This window comes from Sapajus apella, unplaced genomic scaffold (assembly GCF_009761245.1).
Source record: "Sapajus apella isolate SASKATOON/1434 unplaced genomic scaffold, GSC_monkey_1.0 scaffold76, whole genome shotgun sequence".
Taxonomy (NCBI): domain Eukaryota; kingdom Metazoa; phylum Chordata; class Mammalia; order Primates; family Cebidae; genus Sapajus; species Sapajus apella.
The window spans coordinates 2,312,475-2,330,014 of NW_022437016.1; the positions used below are offsets into that span (position 1 = coordinate 2,312,475).

The 17,540-nt window shown below is 40.2% G+C and overlaps 1 protein-coding gene across 3 annotated transcripts in view; it reads right to left on the reverse strand.

The window, feature by feature from the left end:
- ASTN2 (astrotactin 2) overlaps nt 1-17,540 on the reverse strand; it is a 948,324-nt gene that overhangs the window by 566,518 nt on the left and 364,266 nt on the right. For all 3 annotated transcript variants that reach the window (XM_032251601.1, XM_032251600.1, XM_032251599.1), the window contains one exon: nt 12,552-12,698. In XM_032251601.1, the coding sequence (XP_032107492.1) occupies nt 12,552-12,698 (147 nt within the window). The remainder of the gene's footprint in view (nt 1-12,551; nt 12,699-17,540) is intronic.

A 17,540-nucleotide genomic window follows, 5' to 3' on the forward strand; every position in this document is an offset into this window, starting at 1 on the left:
CAGTGCTTCCATGACTCCCAACCTACCTCCAAGATAAAAATCCCAACTGCTCTTCCTGGCTACCCCCCCCATTAGATCCATTCATGCCCCCACAGATCCCCAGCCTTGCTGAATGCTACCTGCTCCTGCCACACCTTTGCTCATGATGTTCTTTACCTGGAAGATTGCCCTTCTTGTCCTCCTTCTCTCTTCCCTCTTCCAACAGAAATGCACACTCTCACTCCCAATCCCTGCCCATCCAGTTTCCTCAAATGGGAACAGACTCTAGCAAAATCCTCTTGCTTCCTGGAGCTTTACCCAGATCTGTCCAGTGGAAACGACTCCAAGCTTCCCTCGCAACCTGGCTGACTCTTGTCTATATACCCTGATGGTTCAGATTTTCATCTACCTTCCATAGTAGCCTTTTGCTTTAAAGTTATCCTGTCATTTTAAATGACACATATGATCCCTATGAGGGTGTGATTAGCGTTTTCTACCCATCTATTTTTGGCTATTTTTATGCCACTCTCTATTTCACCCTCACCACCACCCTGTGAAGTAGGGGCTTATAGCTTCACTTTCATAGATGGTAAAATTGGTGGTTCTGAGAAGTACAGTGACTCGTCCAAGATCCATAATTAGTAAGAGGAGGAGCATAGATTTAAACCTGAGGATTTAAGATTCCAAATTTCATGTTCTTTCCCCCACCTCACCCACCTTTAATGCTGACTGTGCCTGAGTTTGTTCCAGAATCTAAGTCCTGGCCCTGAGAAGGCACTCAGTAAATGTCAGCTGAAAGTCTGAATGTATGAACTCACCTATAAAATTTAAATGAGAAACAGAGTTAAAGACAGGGAGGGAATAAACAGAAGGTTCAGGGATGGTCCAGGCCCCAGGGGTGACTCCAGCTGATGGTGAGATGCCCCAGCCATTAGCTGAGGCTCAGAAAGTTGCCAAGAGCTTCTGGAAAACCCAAGGCTGAGAAGCTGCAGATATATTTGGCTTACATAATTCAGAGGAACATGCTGGGGAGAAAAGCCAAATAGCAAGGCTTTGCTGGGTACCAGGGCTGGTGAAGGGGGAGTGGAGATGCACAGGTTTTAATTATTCCTCCCATCTTATCTTTTCCCATGTGAATATAAATGCATTCTTCCCCTCCCAAACTCCTGCTGGCATCAGAGATGTTCAAGGTCTTTCTGCAGCTGGGGCTGAGAGGGGAAGCTGGGGAGAGGCAGGTGTCTTTCCCACCATGGCCCAGGCTTCCCACCACTTTATTTTTCATCCAGGCAGCCTTGGGAGCCTGAAGTCCCTCCGCAAGCTTGACTGTGATCCTTCTAAGCTTTCTTCAAATGGCAACTTGTGGGCTATGGAAAGTTTGCTCATCTGTCTCTGCTCCCAACCTCCTTTGTTCAAGGGCTGCCTGACAGCAGCTTGGCCCAAACCAGTCTGAAGAAAGAGTACTGAGGACACTAATGTGATGGCTGCGTGAGGACTTGGAAGGTCATCGTCTATCATGAGATAAGTAAAGGGGGACTTTGAACCCCTGTATTTCTCCCTCTCCTTTAAGATATTGGGGCAGGGAAAAATCTTAAGTATCATCTTGTTCCCTCCCATATTTTATAATGAAGAAACTGAGGTCTGAAGAAGTAGAGATTTTTCCAAGTTGGGGTGAATTCACAGGGGAGTCAGAGGATGATCACAGTCATCAGCTTCTCTATCACATTCTGTGGATGTTGATTTAAAGTAATTCTGTTCAGCCTCTTCCCACCTGTGTAACACTAAGGTGGTCATATAACCTCGTTAGGTGTACATGACCTTTAAATTTTTAGGTATCCCTTAAATTTAAAATGAAGATAATAACTGAATCTACTTTATGAGGTAATAGAATGAAATAAGGTAATACCTTGTAAAGTACTTAGCATAGGACCTGGCACTTAGCAACTGTTCTGTAAACATTCCTAATCATTACCAGTGTTATTGCAACCACTGGGAGGTTTGGAAAACAGGATCTATATGAATGCACTGGCACATGTCCATGCACTTCCCTAGGAAGCTTGCCATCACCCACTGCCCTTCTCCAGATAAGTGTCAATGGCTCTAAAATATAGCTCAGGTAGCACCTCCTTGAGACACCTTCTTCGCATCTCCAGCTTGGGATACTTCTCTGCTCCACATCAGTGTCTCCACAGCATCTAGGACAGCCCCATTATGAATCATTCACAATGAGTTTCTTCTTTTATTGACTTGGCATGTTCCACCACCACTAAGCTGGAGAAGGCCAGAGGTGGTGTTTTATTTGTCTCTGCACCCTAGTATCTAAGCATGCCACAGAGAATACAGTATGAAATGTCTGTTGACCATAGGAGGGAAAAAAAGAAAAAATGGAGGGGAGGAGGAAGGAAGAAAGGGAAAAAGCAGACACTATATAAAAGAGTGGTGGTATCAATGCATTTTAACTATCTAGCTTCCTTCTTCTAGCCAAGGGAAGCTGACCTCCCTAGTTTTGTACCTTTTCCTTATCTAGCCTTAACCTGCTAAGATCCTATTCCAGCCCTGAGGTTGTCTTTATACCTACTAAAGCTGTAAACAAACAGTGAGGCAAAGACACAACATTCTCATAATCATACCTACCCTCTCAGATGGCAAGATGCTTTTAATTTAATCACCCCACAAACACTCTTTGAAGAAGGGGGTAGTAGCATGTTTTTAGATGAATAAAGAAACTGGCCAGAAAGCAGACGAACTGGTCTGAAATCCACATCTCTTGGGACACAGGTCAATGCACTTAATGTCTTCACCATATTACTTTCTTTCTCTGGTAGACTGCTCCACAGCCTCAATTCTACACTATTTTGCAAACCTCAAGCCAATAATAATGGAACAACTAACTCTACAGTCTTGAACTCAATCTCATCAAAGCTCTCACCAAGCATTCTCTCTTTCCATTCTAAAAGTCAAAGTGGGCTCCTGTTCACAACAACAGAACGGAATTATTAATGAGAGCAAATTGAGTTTGCCTACTCCTTGCAACAACCCTCTGCCCCAGTTCCTGGGAACACATTTTTGGACTCAATCTGCTATCAAAACACAGAAATTAGTCTCCAATTTTGGACGTCAAACTCAGTTATCTTTTTTGTTATGAAGGGAAATTAGTAACAATTCATTCTGGTTGGAAGCCAAGCTAATATCTTAGCATGGAGTGTCATTAAAAATCACAGTCCCACTGGCTGCTGTGGTATCTTTAAAAGCTTGAACATATTCAGCTGCTTAGAATGGTTTTTCTGGGTTTGTTCTTCCCCAAGCCGCTTGTCACTTTAACCTCAGGATCAGTTACTATTTAAGGCAGAAAATGGCTTGAAGCATCTTTTTTTTTTCTTCCATGGTTTTGTGGATTTAGACTTTCCTAATGAAGAGATTTGGAAAAAAAAAAAAAGAATTTTACTCTAAGGGGTATCCACAGCTCCCAGCCATTGCTAAACAAGTTGGCTACTAAATAGAAGAAAAAGAAGAGGAAAAAAAGTTTTCACAGTTTATAATTGTATTACCGATTTCATTACAGATCTCATTTTAATTCTGACTAAAATCTTGCCTTGCCTTCTCCCTGTACTCTCTCACGTATAGTTATTAAGTCTAGGTTGGAGTTCAAGCTATTCTTCCTGATTTCAGCATATTAATATGGTTTATTGGTATTTCATTGCCACCTCCCCTATGGGGGTTCTGAATCTCAGCTCAATTTATATTTCCCTTCTTTCTAGGCTCCAGCATGAAGCTTGTTTCATTTTGGTGTTGAGAAGGGGTGTGTGAATTTGATTGGAGTTTATTTTGGGGGATGGGAGCAACATCCTTGGGGAGTGAAGTCAATCACAGAAGAAGAGGCAGCCTCAGACCTCTGCACTGTCATTCTTTAGAGTGTATCTTCCCAGATCATCTGGGTCCACCTGTCAGTCCTCCCTTACTTCATTTTTTACAGACACAATGTCTTATATGCCTACAGAACCTCTATTAGGCATCACAATAAGTCAGAACATGAACAAGCTGTGGTCCTTGACCTTGAAAAAATTCAAGTCTAATCCCTGAAATAACTTAAAAAAAAAAAAAAAAAAAAAAAAAACTTAGTGAAAGCTTTTTAGGAGCATCAAGTACGTTTTGAACCCTGTCCAAGGTTCTGAATACAATGTGCAAAACAAATATAATCTCTATCCTTATGAAACTTGAAACCTAGTGGGAGAGAACACTAACTAGATAAATATACAATTATACATTGAAATAAGTGTAATAAGGAAAAAAGGCAGGATTCAAGGAGAATGATTAGTAAAGGAGCTAACAGAGGCTGGGAAGTAAATAAGGAAAGTCCATTACCATAGGGTAAATGAGAGAAGCTGGAGATGAGGGAAGAAGTTTTCAGGCAAAGAAAACAACATGTGCAAAGGCCCTGAGGCAGGAGGCAACAGAGAAATCTAAGGAGCCGATACAGGGAGAGGTAGTGTGAGGTAAGACAGAAAAGGCAGGCAAGGGCCTGACCCTGCAAGGCTGCAAAGACCATGATAAGAACTTCAGTCTTCAAAACAAGTAGAAAAGAAGACAATAAACAGTTTTACAGAAAGTATGGCATGTATACAATACATGTATGCAAGGTATTGATATTTTTAATTGTAAAAGATTGCTGTGTTTGCACTATTGAGAAAAGATAGTAGAGAGGCTAGATTTAAAGCAGAAGGTCAGTTTGTAGGACTGTGGCAGTTGTCTCCATGACACATATGTAACAGTAACAGTCACAGGAGTTAGACTGAAGTCTTTAGAAAGGCATATATAGTTCTAGGTAATGTATATGAAAGGAGAGGATTTTTGTCTCTGGGGACTCATTGAAGAAGGCTTGCTAGAGGAGGGAGAAAAATAAGTTATGCCATAGACATAGGTGAGATTGCCATATATGGAAATATATGATGAAGAGGAATGCATAAGCAAAGGCATATAGAGAGGCAGGTACCAGATAAGATAGTCTATTTGTCTAAACAGCATCAAGGCTGTGCAAATGAGTTAAGGAAGAAAAAGACAGAAGCCATATTGTATACAACTTCCATCCATGAGCATGTTCCACAGTATTAAAAGACCTGCAGTCAACACCGAGCATTTTAAAACAAAGCCTGGAATGATTTCAGAGAGCAGAATTTCCAAGGAACTATTCTTTTTAAATAAATTGCTTGGCAGTTTGTGGCTAGGGATCCACTTTCAATGTGGTACAATTTTCCCTTCTAAGAATTGAAAATACTCTTTATATGTATTAAAATCACTGCAAACTAGTTCTGAAGTCAATTTTGGACCTCATTCTTCTCTAACAGCATGAAACCATGCATTAGCTCACTCTTTTGGGATGGGAGACATCAAATAGGGAAAAAAGCAAATAAATGTAGGCACACATTATTGTACACAATTTTATGCTCAAAACCAGATACATGTGTGGCATATTAGTGAACTATGCCATCCCAATATGTGGGCATTTATACTTGATGATTTCATGGGCTAAGAAGGAATACTCAGAGCCCAAATACCTCAGTCATAGGGAACAGAAAAGACTTGGCTATCAACTTAATTCAACCTAAAAGATGATGTTAACCATTTAAATTGACTTGAATAAAAAGACATTTTAGCATAGGTATTTTAATGTAACAATCATATCAATACATAAAATTTTGTGTGTGTGTGTGTGTGTGTGTGAGAGAGAGAGAGAGAGAGAGAGAGAGAGAGAGAGAGAGAGAGTTTAGCTAAGTAATGTATTCAAGAGATAGCAACATCCCTGATTTTCACCCATTTCTGAGCCTATGCAAAGCATTGGTAACACTCTGGGTGAAGTACTAAGGCATAAACAAACATATTCTAAAAGTTCTAAAAAATTAAGTGGTGTTAAAATTTACAGTCTAATAAGATGGCTCCAAAACAAAATATCGTGTATTCAAGCCAAACACATCTCTTCCCTTCTCTTCTACAGCTTCATGAAAATGTGATCATCTATTCACAGGAGATTTTCTATGATGGGGAACTCATTTTCTTGCAATGACCCCCTTCCAATATTAAGAAAGTATTATTACAACTTATAACATTTATATAATATATTGAGCCATTACTAGGTCTTAGGTACTGAGCTAAAAGCTTTATCAGTATTATTTCACTTATTCTTCACAATAACTTTATAAGATAAGTACTGCTATTATCCCCAATTTATAGATAATGTAACTGCAGCTTAAAATGTTTAAGTAACTAGCACAAGTCACACAGTCAACATCAGAGGAAGATGTTTCCAAACTAGGGTTCATCTTCTCCCATCCCTGACCACACTCATCACTCATATAGCTCTCTAGTTGTGCTTCCTTAAAACTTCCAGAACCAGCCTGCTCTCTTCAAAATAAATAAATCCTGGTCTCCTCTCTGGAATCTTAGAACATAGAAGACCCTTAGACCGGGGGCTCAGTAGACTTAGGTTTTCATACCATGTCATCTGTGTGTTAATCTTGTAAAAATCCCTAAGCCCCACTTTTCAAGTACGCAAATGAGGATACTAAATCTCAACTCTCAGTTTTGCTATGAGAACTGAATGAAGAATCCTATGTAAAGTGTTTTTTATGCTGCTCGATAGATAACAGGCATACTCAATAATAGTAAGTTCCCTTCCTGTCTAGGTTCCTTCAACTCTTGTTATTGAATGTCTTCCATCTTTTCCTTAAGAGGTCATTGGGTATCTACAGTGCTTTCTCAATATTTTAACTGCCAAATCCTCTCACTTGAATAACTTCCAATGTATAACAACTCTTGGAACAAAACAGAGAACTCTAGGGGGAATGTTACCTGTCTACGCTGGAGAGGAACCATCTTACCTACTTCACCTAAATAGCTTTTCCCTTTGAAAGCAGACTCTTCTATTGGCTGACCACATTGGGTGAATATATACCGACCTTCATTGGGAACCTCCGTAGATGCATAAACTAGGATCTCAGCTAAGATTGATTTAATATTAACCAATAATTATTTCTCAATAAAGCTAACTGCATGACAATTTTGATGAGGCCCAAACCTGTGTGATCAGGGTTAGTATATTATAAACCTTAAGAGTAGACCACTCACATTATATCTGATGCTATTGACAGTCACTGGAGTTATGCTATGAGGCAGCTCCATTAATAGGGCATTCATAAAGTCAAAGGTGGAGGAAACCAAAGACCATTATCAAGGATGCTTATAATGATTCCAAAAGGTCTGAAGGAGTGATCATTTATGTTAGATGGAAAAAAAGTAACACTTACAGAGATATTGGCATAGCTCTCAAAGCTTTCATAAGTGACCATCTAGAGAGTTCTTGCAAAGAATATTAATGTGTGGGCTCTACCCTCAGAGAATCTGACTCACTGGTTCTGGGAATTAACTCCCCAGAAGACCTAAATGCAGATGATTTATAGTCCACAGATGGATAAACAATGCTAGCTTAAGTCTGTTTAGATGCAAACATGTTCCATTTCTTCAGTGTGTGCTTGGGAGGGCAAAAAGCCACTGAAGGTTTTGAAGAAGCCCAGATAAAAGAAGGGGTAAGATTTGCCAAGAGTTTGGATGGGAACTGTGTCAGAACTCTTGCCAGCTGAGCTCTGGACAACTGCTATGTCATAATGACCTTTTCTTTATAATGGACAGTAAGCATCGAGTATAACTATGCAGTAACACAAGGGCAGAATTCATTTTCTCCTGGAAGACAGGACCCATTACTCAGCCCCATCCAATGATCCAGCACCATGGACAGCTCAGTCTGTAAGGGTGACTGAGAGCTCTCTCTACTAAGAAAGGGCCAGCACCTTGGCAGCTTAGCACTCATGGGGGTGACTCAAAAAGGATGAAAGCTGCCCTGGCCTTGGTCCCTGGGAGACCTGATCTCAAATGGAGCTTCTTGTACTTGACATGGGCTGCCCTCATTCTGACAGGCCTCATTAAGACTTTGTTTTTATTGTTTTTTAAAACTTTTCCGGTCTTAATGGGCCGGTATTATGATGTGGGTGAATACATGCATGTAAAATATAACCGAATTGTGCACTTTCCATCTGTGTTTGTTACCATATTTAATTTAAGTTATAACACATTTATAAATATCAATACTAAGGGATGATACGGGTTCAAGAAAGTAGGCACTAGTATCACTTTCCCTCTTATTCCCTTATGTAATACCCTCTTATCTCCAGAAATCAGAGCTGGAAGCTCCACTAGTACAATTTTTAAAATCAATTTTCTAGATCCTTCTCTACTCCTACAGAAGACTGGATTCTACTCCCCTTCACATCCCAGTTTCTGTATCTGCCAAAAGTGGATAATAAAGACCACTTTGGAGAGCTGTTGGAGGAATGAGATGAGCAATTCCCATAAAGTTTCTGCCAAAGGAGGCTTTGGGATTATGCTGAGGAAGGTGAGCTTGCTTGGAATTACCAGACAGGTGTCCATCTGGCTTCAGGGGCCGGCTGCTCCCAGGATTCCTGCTGAACCCCAGAGATGGAGGACTTTCAAGTGTTACTGTCTTCAAGTGGGAAAGTCACTTTCAGCTAGAACAGAGCATATAATATACTTCCTCTTCCATTCACCTCACTGAGAGTAGCTAAATTCACCTATTTGGTTTTCTATATTTTCTTGCATTGCCATGTTCTAGCTTCTGAAGTCTCTCTCTTTACAAACTATTTTAATAATAAGAGTAATAACAGCTACTATTTGTTGGGCTATCACAATGTTTTAGACACTCTACTAGGCACTTTATATACATTATGACATTCAATCATCTCATAATAATCCTTATTTTTCAGATAGACGAGAAAAAAGACTCAGGTAGCTAACTTGACTCTCCTATGTTTCACAGTAAAGAAGCAACAAAATTGAGATGCAAACCAAAACCTACCTCATTTGAAAGGACACAATCCTACTAAGATATTATGGCATGTAAGGGATGGAGATTCCATTGTGCCTGGAGACTAAGATGCTGTGGACAAGGTCTTCCCAATGCTGTCTTCTAAGCTGGCTCCATCACATCTCCAAGATGTATACACTGTGTAGTTATTTCTACATTTTTTTTTTGTATTAAGTATATTTTCTTGTTTTCTGTATGCTTGATGCCCTGGCATATGAGCCTTCTGACTGGGGAGAGCCCTCTCCTCCAGGGATAGTCATATCTTAGAGAAAGCAAAAGACTTGTCCGTGGAGCACGCCTTTCATATGAAAATTAACCAATCCAGAGCCTACACCCCAATCATCTCCTCTATGTGGCTTATCACACTGGGAAAGAATATCCTCTCCCTCCATCATCCTAGGGCCAGACACCAGGCAATCAGGAGCAGCTCCAAAACCACAGAGCCTACCAAAGTTAATTCAAATTAGCCAATCCCAAATCTGTCTACCCTGCTTACACCGCCTCACCCATTTCTTCCTGCAATAACCACAATACAGGCTCTTGCCCATGCTTTCCACTTGCTCCTTCTGTCTTCTGATAGATCCGGGTGCTTTCCCACACTGTGTGCTGTGCATTGTGTATCTGAGATCTGTGAGTATGAAAACTGCTTTTCACAACAGCCCTTTGCACATCTGCAGACAAATCCTGGGTGCATTTAAAATTTCAGGGATACATTTTAAAACATCTTTGATCTTTATGCATCATCCGCCTTAGTTTTCTTTGATTTAGCGTCTGTTGTATGATTAGAGATCTATTAGAAGGAGCCCATAGAATAATGAACACAACTCAGCTTTAATTCAGGCAACGTTCATTCACTGAACACATATTTGCTGAACATCCATTATGGACCAGGCACCTTGCTTATCAGTGGGAATATAATATTTCCTCCCAAAAGACATAATTCCTGCCCTCACAGAGATTCCAGTCTAGAGGCAGAAACAGACTGAAATTCCACAGGCTGTTTCCACCCCAGACAGAAATTCCACAGGCTGTTATAAAATTTTAAGTTTATGACACTGGGAGCACTGAGAAAGGGCAGCTTTTAATTCACCACACTTGGGTCTGTCCTTCCAAGTCATCAAGATCATTTGCAGCTCTCTTGGGTAGTCCCTTAATTTTGTTCTTTCCCAGCTGTTGACTATTTCTCAGTCACATGCTATCTGAAAACCTGACAAACATGATAAAGAATAGGAATTGTAGTCTTCAGAACACTCTGATGAGATAGGTACTACTGTTATCCACCTTTCATAGATGTAGAGACAGAGACTCAGAGAGGTGAATTCACTTGGCTATCAAAGTGGCAGACAACAGAACAAGTATTTGGATTAATGTTTATATTATTCCAAAGCCTGTGCTCTTAGTCATTAAACTATTTCACCTTGAGCAAGTTATTCTCTCAGGGATTCAATTTCTACATATACGAAAATAAATATGTAAAACTTGAACACCTTTAAGGCTTAACATTCTGCAATTAATGAGTAGTGACAGCTGAGAGATAAAAGGTAGGAGACATGCATTTTGTAGAAGTTAATACTTGCTCTACTGTGTTTTTCCAACTCAGTGTTCATCACTCTTGCTCCTCCATCACTATATTCTGGCCACATCCAGGTTCTGGCAATTCTTCTAGCTGCATAATCCATGAAACCACTTGTTTCTGTAATTTTGTTCCTTCTGCCTTCCTACACCATCCCCTACAATCTCCCCCACCACGTTTACCTATCTTACGTGCACATATGATTCATTAAAGATGAACCAAAGTCTTGTAAATAGGTCTGAATATCAACTGAATGTATATGAAATAAGAAATACTAAGCTCTGAATGTATATGAACTTACGTGCAGTACAAGCGAAAAACAAGTAGGGGTTTCTGCACTACAGTGAAGTGGGAACAATCAGGATGCATTGATACAAGTTTGGGTGTTTCAAAACATGGGTTGAGGGGGTAAAAGTTCCACTTTGCTCTGGTCACAATATGCTGAAGGAATGGTGCTAAGTTCTGAACACTGAAACAAACATTGGAGATAAAATCAAGTTTCTTTGAAGGAAAACTGGCAAATAGAGGGTAAGGATCTCGGAAACATTCAATACATATCAAAATGCAAAATTATTTTTAAGAATTAATGGTACTAATGTGGTGCTACAAGTCAGAACGTTTATTGCCCCTACAGAGCATTAACTGGAAGGAGGCACAAGGAAACCTTATGAGGTGCTGGAAATATTCTATAATTTTATCTGGGTCGATTCATATGTAATCCTATGTTACATGTCCTTTTCACAAAAAATTAGAGTGAGAAGAAACTTTTAGAGGTGATGGTTACGTTTACGGCATTCCTTATGGTGATGATTTCATGGGTATTTCAAACTCATCCACACATATACATTTTTAAAAGTGTAAAATGTATACAATTTTTAAAGCATAAAAAGCTCTGAAACTAAAAATTTATTAAGCTGCACAATTGCAGAGTTAAGGTATGCCTTCTTCATTAGAATTATGCTAAACGTCAACATATCTAAAGATGGTGATGCCATGTGACAAGTGTTTGAGAAACAGACACCAACATGTCCTGGAGTATGTAAACTGGAGCAGCTTTTCTGGAGGGCACTTTAGCAATAGATAGCAAGCACGTTAATCAGGGTCTTGGACCATGCTTTGCTAATGACTATGGTGGCCACAGTGTCTCATTAATTCAATTTAATTGGGCAAAAAGTAAATGGTAGAACATAAGATACTTGTAAAGTACATTTACAGGGAATGATAATATGAATATTATCCAGGACATTCAGGATATTCCAATAAAACTTATACAATCTTTCTTGTCATATGTTTTTAATTAGCAAATACTCTTTGGGGGGCATTTTTATTTTGAAATGGATCCACAAGCATAAGAATCAATAGGTTCTCTGAAGTAGCTCAATCCTTCTACATTCACATTTGAATTCCTCCTTTATTTAATAAACTTTATCCTTGCTCATAGGATAAAAGCAGTGTTTACTGGATAAAGAAAATGTGGCACATATACACCGTGGAATACTATGTGGCCATAAAAAAGAATGAGTTCATGTCCTTTGCAGGGACATGGATGAAGCTGGAAACCATTATCCTCAGCAAACTAACACCGGAACAGAAAACCAAACACTACTTGTTCTCACTCATAAGTGGGAGTTGAACAATGAGAACACATGGACACAGGGAGGGGAACATCACACACTGGGCCCTGTCAGGGGGTGGGGGGAAAGGGGAGGGGGAGCATTAGGACAAATACCTAACGCATGCAGGGCTTAAACTGTAGGTGATGGGTTGAAAAGTGCAGCAAACCATCATGGCACATGTATACCTATGTAACAAACCTGCATGTTCAGCACATGTATCCCAGAACTTAAAGTAAAATAAAAAATAAAAATAAAAACAAAAGTGGTATTTAATTCAAATAATCCAGACTCCAAATGGTAAGATCCTCTTCCAAGGTCTTTAGATGCTTCTTTTTTTCCCCTGTAATATATATATATATAAACAATTCCAAGGTTGGGCCATACATAGAAACATTTGACCAGCCAGGGGTGCAAGGTGCTGAGTGGGTGTGGAGCATCTGCAATGCTCGGCTCTTACCGTCTGCTATGAAGTGCTCAGGTACATGCAGAGTCACCTTCACAGTCAGTGGACAAGACATCTGGCTGCCGCACACCATGGCCAAGATGCAGGAGCTAACAGCAATCAGTGTCAGGGCTGTCTTGTTCACTGGGCTTTTCAGCAAACCTGGTAACACAAACACACAGAAAGATACATAATTCCATGAGGTGAAGAAATGGGAGTGGCATCAAGTTTAGGAATTCTATTATTTTCCAGTTGGGAATCTGAAAAAAGAAAAGAAAAGAAAAGAAATGTTTTTAACCTTTGTGCCTGCTATGTGACCTCAGTGGGCCCTCGTTGGGCCTTGGTTTAACACTCTGCAAAATGGGCTTCTTATTCCTTTGGGTAAACATAAAAGAAACAGGCTTCCTGAAACTTGCAGTAATTTTCACTCCTCCCTTCCCAATTTGGCTGGTCATTCTTGATAACAATTAGATGATATTAAACCCTCCATTCTCCTTAGAGGCAAGTGAGAAGACGTTACGCTGTTAAATTCAGTAGAGCTTAGTGAAATAAGCATGGGCTTTGGAGTTAGATCATTCTGGGTTCAAATTTGGGCTTTGGTCCTCATTGGCTCTGTGATCTCCATCTTCCAAACTTCCGTTTCTTTATGTGTAACGTGGTAATAATAAATATCTCACAGGGTTCTTGTGACAATTATGCAGCATGATTTGTATATAATGCTTGTCATTTAGAAGGGTTTCACGGTTAGAAGCTGATCAGTTCAAATTAATTTCACAAGGCTTTACTGAGCAGCTACTAGGTGAGAGACATACAGAGCAGAAGAATAATCTCTCCTCTTCAGGAGTTTATAGGCTAGGGGGAAAAGTCAAGCTTATCCATGGCTAATTAGATTCTAAGACAAATTGTGTTATGACCTAGAAGAGAGGGTACAGAGTGGGGAGGGTGGTTTTGCCTCTGAAAATTAAAGACAATTTTATGGATATAATAGGAAAAGTAGATTGGATCTGCACAGCTAGAGGACGCCGAGCCAACAAAGAAATTCTATGGAGGCTGTTTTGAGTCTTCGTTCATTTCTCATTCTTTAGGCTTTGTTCTTCGAGGTTTTGCTTACCAGTTTTAGAGCAATGCCTCCCAAATTTCTTTTACCTTGTACGCTCTTCTTTTAAGCAAACCTCTTCCCTCATCTCTTGGACATCTTTCTGTGGCTAACCCATTAGCATGTCAAATATATTAATAACACACTCAAAACAGGGTACATTATTTTCTCTTCAAAGCCTCCTCCTCCTGGTATCCTCAGCTTGTTGAAAGCACTGCCATTTAAACTGGCCAGAAACTGAGATGTCATCTTTGAGTTTCTGTCTTCCTCCTTTACAGTATCCGAACAGTTGTATAGTCTTATTTATTCTATGTCCTTAGTATTTTCACCCCACTCCCTTAATCTCTTCTATTGTCTGTTTGCTTGTGCGATAAGGGAGGTGTGCTCATATCTGTTCACTGTACTGCCTGCTGAAATCTCTCAAGTTGTTTTACAACATCTAGTCACAGGATATGATCCATATTCATTAGACTGGCACCCAAGGCCTTTCATGAAGACTCCCAACACTCATACCTCCCGTGCTCTCTCCCACCTGGCCCAATGACTAGCAGGGATGAATTACTGCAGTGCTCCTAAATTAACACTCTTCATCATGTGAACATTAGTGTAGGTGGTGTTCCTTTTGGATAAAAATCCACTTGTTTCCTTGTCACCATACCACTTTTTGAGACTCACCATATATAATGATTTCTTATGCTCTTGGGAGATATACTACCCATACTCATTGTGCATCCCCACATACCTTATTCCAAACCCTAAAGTGTAGTAAATAGACAGCCAACTCCTTGAAGGAAAGTGGCGTCTTTTGCTCACCATTATGCCCCAGTGAATAGCACGGTGCCTGGCTCATTACAGAATCTCAGCAAGTGCATGATGTCTCCCATAAATGGTAGTAACAATAAGCAACCAACATAACACAGATACTGACCAATCAAAAAGCATTCTAGCCAACATCCATCATTGGCCGTATAACAGAACCTGCTTAAGGGAGAAGATCCCACCTTCTTCATCTTTGTGTCTCTCATACCAAAATCACCATCTGGAACCCGGAAGTTATTTAATTTAAGGATAAGAACCTTATTTTTTTTCTCAGTCCTAGGACAAAGCATGTCTTATGGCAGGAGCTATCCATGAAACTGTGGTTACTGTAGTTATAGAATAAATGTTAAATAGAAGAGTAAATTAAAAACATGATTCTTGTGTCCAAAGACGGGGAATCTCTAAACCTAAAATGACCACAGAAAAAAAAGGAATATGTTTTATCTCTTATTTGAGTGCCACAAGAAGCCGTTTCATACATATTTGTAATAAATATTTGTAAATATAAATAAATAAAATATAGTACAAATATTTTAGCAACTAAAGAGCATAAATAATCTAACATCAACGTTATCTACTAAAAAGATGGACTAGGGTTTGGCACCTTGCATAAATCTCACCTTAAAAAGTCAACCTGTTACTCCAGCCTAGTCACATTTAGCAAAACCCCTAAAATAACAGTTAATAGCAGCATTCTTTTTTGTTTGTTTTTGTTTTTGTTTTGACAGAGTCTCACTTTGTTGCCCAGGCTGGAGTGCAGTGGCAGTCTAAGCTCACTGCAACCTCCACTTCCACCTTCTGCATTCAAGCAATTCTCCTGCCTCAGACTTACAGGCACACACCATCACAACCAGCTAATTTTTGTATTTTTAGTAGAAACAGTGATTCACCATGTTGGGCAGGCTGGTCTTGAACTCCTGACCTCAAGTGATCTACCTCCCTCGGCCTCCCAAAGTGCTAGGATTACAGGCAAGAGCCACCGTGCCTGGCCAGCATTGAAGTTTTAATCTAGGTTTTATGGAGTCTATTCTGGGGAAAAAAATATGTAATGATGAGTCCAGCATGAATAAATTCTTGAGAAGACAAGACAGGTTCAGAGGATGAGATGTGAAAGGTAGTGAGAGACCCCTGTATCAGGGAACAGACACTCTGCACAGTGAGTCATGGATAAGAACACCCTGTGGACCCTTAGAAGGCATGTCTCATTCCTGGCCCACACAGCAGCAGAGGTGTATGTGGCCAAGACCCTTCCTTCACCAATTAACAAACTACAAGAAATACACTACCCAGGCTCCACAGGGCTAATTTCTGGTCGGGGAACAAAGGGCTGAGGGGCAGGGGTAGAATTGCTCATACTCTCTCCCTGCCCTGGTGGACTAAATCACATCTCCTATGTCATTTAACACATCACAGTAACCCAGGGTCTTTAAAAGTCAAGTGGGAAGTAAAGTCACACTAGTTTATTGGCTCTTAGTTTTCTCACCTAGAAAATTGTAACATGACTTAGCCTTCAGGGGTGTTGTAAGAGCTAAATGAGTCAATAAGCGTCCAATGCCTAGCACGGTTTGTGGCACATAGTAGGCCCTCAGTAAATGATAATTTCCAAACTAGATATTGGCGTTTGTCTCCTCATTGATAACAGAAACTAGGACTCCCCTATTTGTCCAACACATTCTCAGAACATATTAGGAATTCAATTATTCTTACAGCAGCAGAAGACAAAAAGAGAAAAAAAATGAAGAGAAGGACATAAGAAGAAGAAAGCGTGAGTGGGAGTGAGAATGAACAGCACTGTGGGGCAACCATTTACTCAGAGAATGCCTGAATCACCATGGTTGTCTTTGAAGTCCTGGAGGAAGAAAGCATGCAGGTCAAGCCTTCACTAAGGCCACATGCCCATGGAGCAGCCAGGGGCTGTAGGGAGTTTCCATGGCAACCGGACCTGGCAGAAACTTCACAGTGGGACTCAAACCAAGGTGACTTACTAAGAGCTCCTGGCTCAGCGAGGTGAACATAAGCACTTAGCTCTGAGTAGGGGTTATAGACGGCCACGAGGTGGAAACTATCTCTCCCATAATACTCACCCCTCCCTAAGCAGTCTCCTTATTGCACTGCTGTTGTAAGATACAGAGACAGAAAAGCGAACCTCCATTTGTCCGAGCGATTACTAGGATCTAGGCAGTGTGCCTAGCACTTATCTTTCTCTCCATCCATCTATTCATTTACCAATCCAACCAATTTTCATTGAACACCAGCCCTTTTGAGGCACTAAGGGAATGGGGAAAATAATAGTAAACAAAACAGCCAAAGGCCTTGAAGCTTACATGTTAGCGGCAAACAATTACCTCATTTACTCCTCTCAGCAAATCATCTCCATCATTTCCGTTTTATAGAGAACAGAAGTATAGAGCAATTAAATGACTTATATAAGAATCACCCAATTTTGTATGTTACAGAGACTAGATGAGAACTAGTCCTGTTCCAGCCTTTCCCCTGTTTCACTACCGCTTCCTACTTCATCATGGAGTAAGGTCCCAGGATATCCTCATGCAGAAAGTGTGGCCTTTGGGTCAGGCATATCTATGTTCAAATCCTGGCTTACCCACAAAATCTCCGTGTGACACTTGCCAACTGATCCATAAATCTAATAAGAAAAAATATTTCCATCTGAAAAATGGGAACAGAGGTCTTCTTTCAGAGCTGATATGAGGACAAAATATCATATGTAATTAGTACAAAAAAAGAGCTAAATAAATGATAGCTGCAGATCGTATTACATGAGTTTTTCTTTTTCTTTTTCTTTTTCTTTTTTTTCCTGGAAGGCTGAGGTCACTGTTCTCCCTCATTCACATCCCCATTTGCGGTTCCTTCCCCATTACTTGCAGGGGAATAATCTGTGCTGTAGGAATAGTATTCCACCAGGGCATATTGATTGCGGGGACTGGAGAAAGTTAATAATCTAATTTTCCTTCCATTTTCCCTCCCTCTTACATCTCAGCTCCTCTCATGGTAGCAGAGAATGGCATAAAACGCATTGCTTGAGAAATTCGACCGGAAATAACTTCACGCTGTTGATCCACACATTGCCT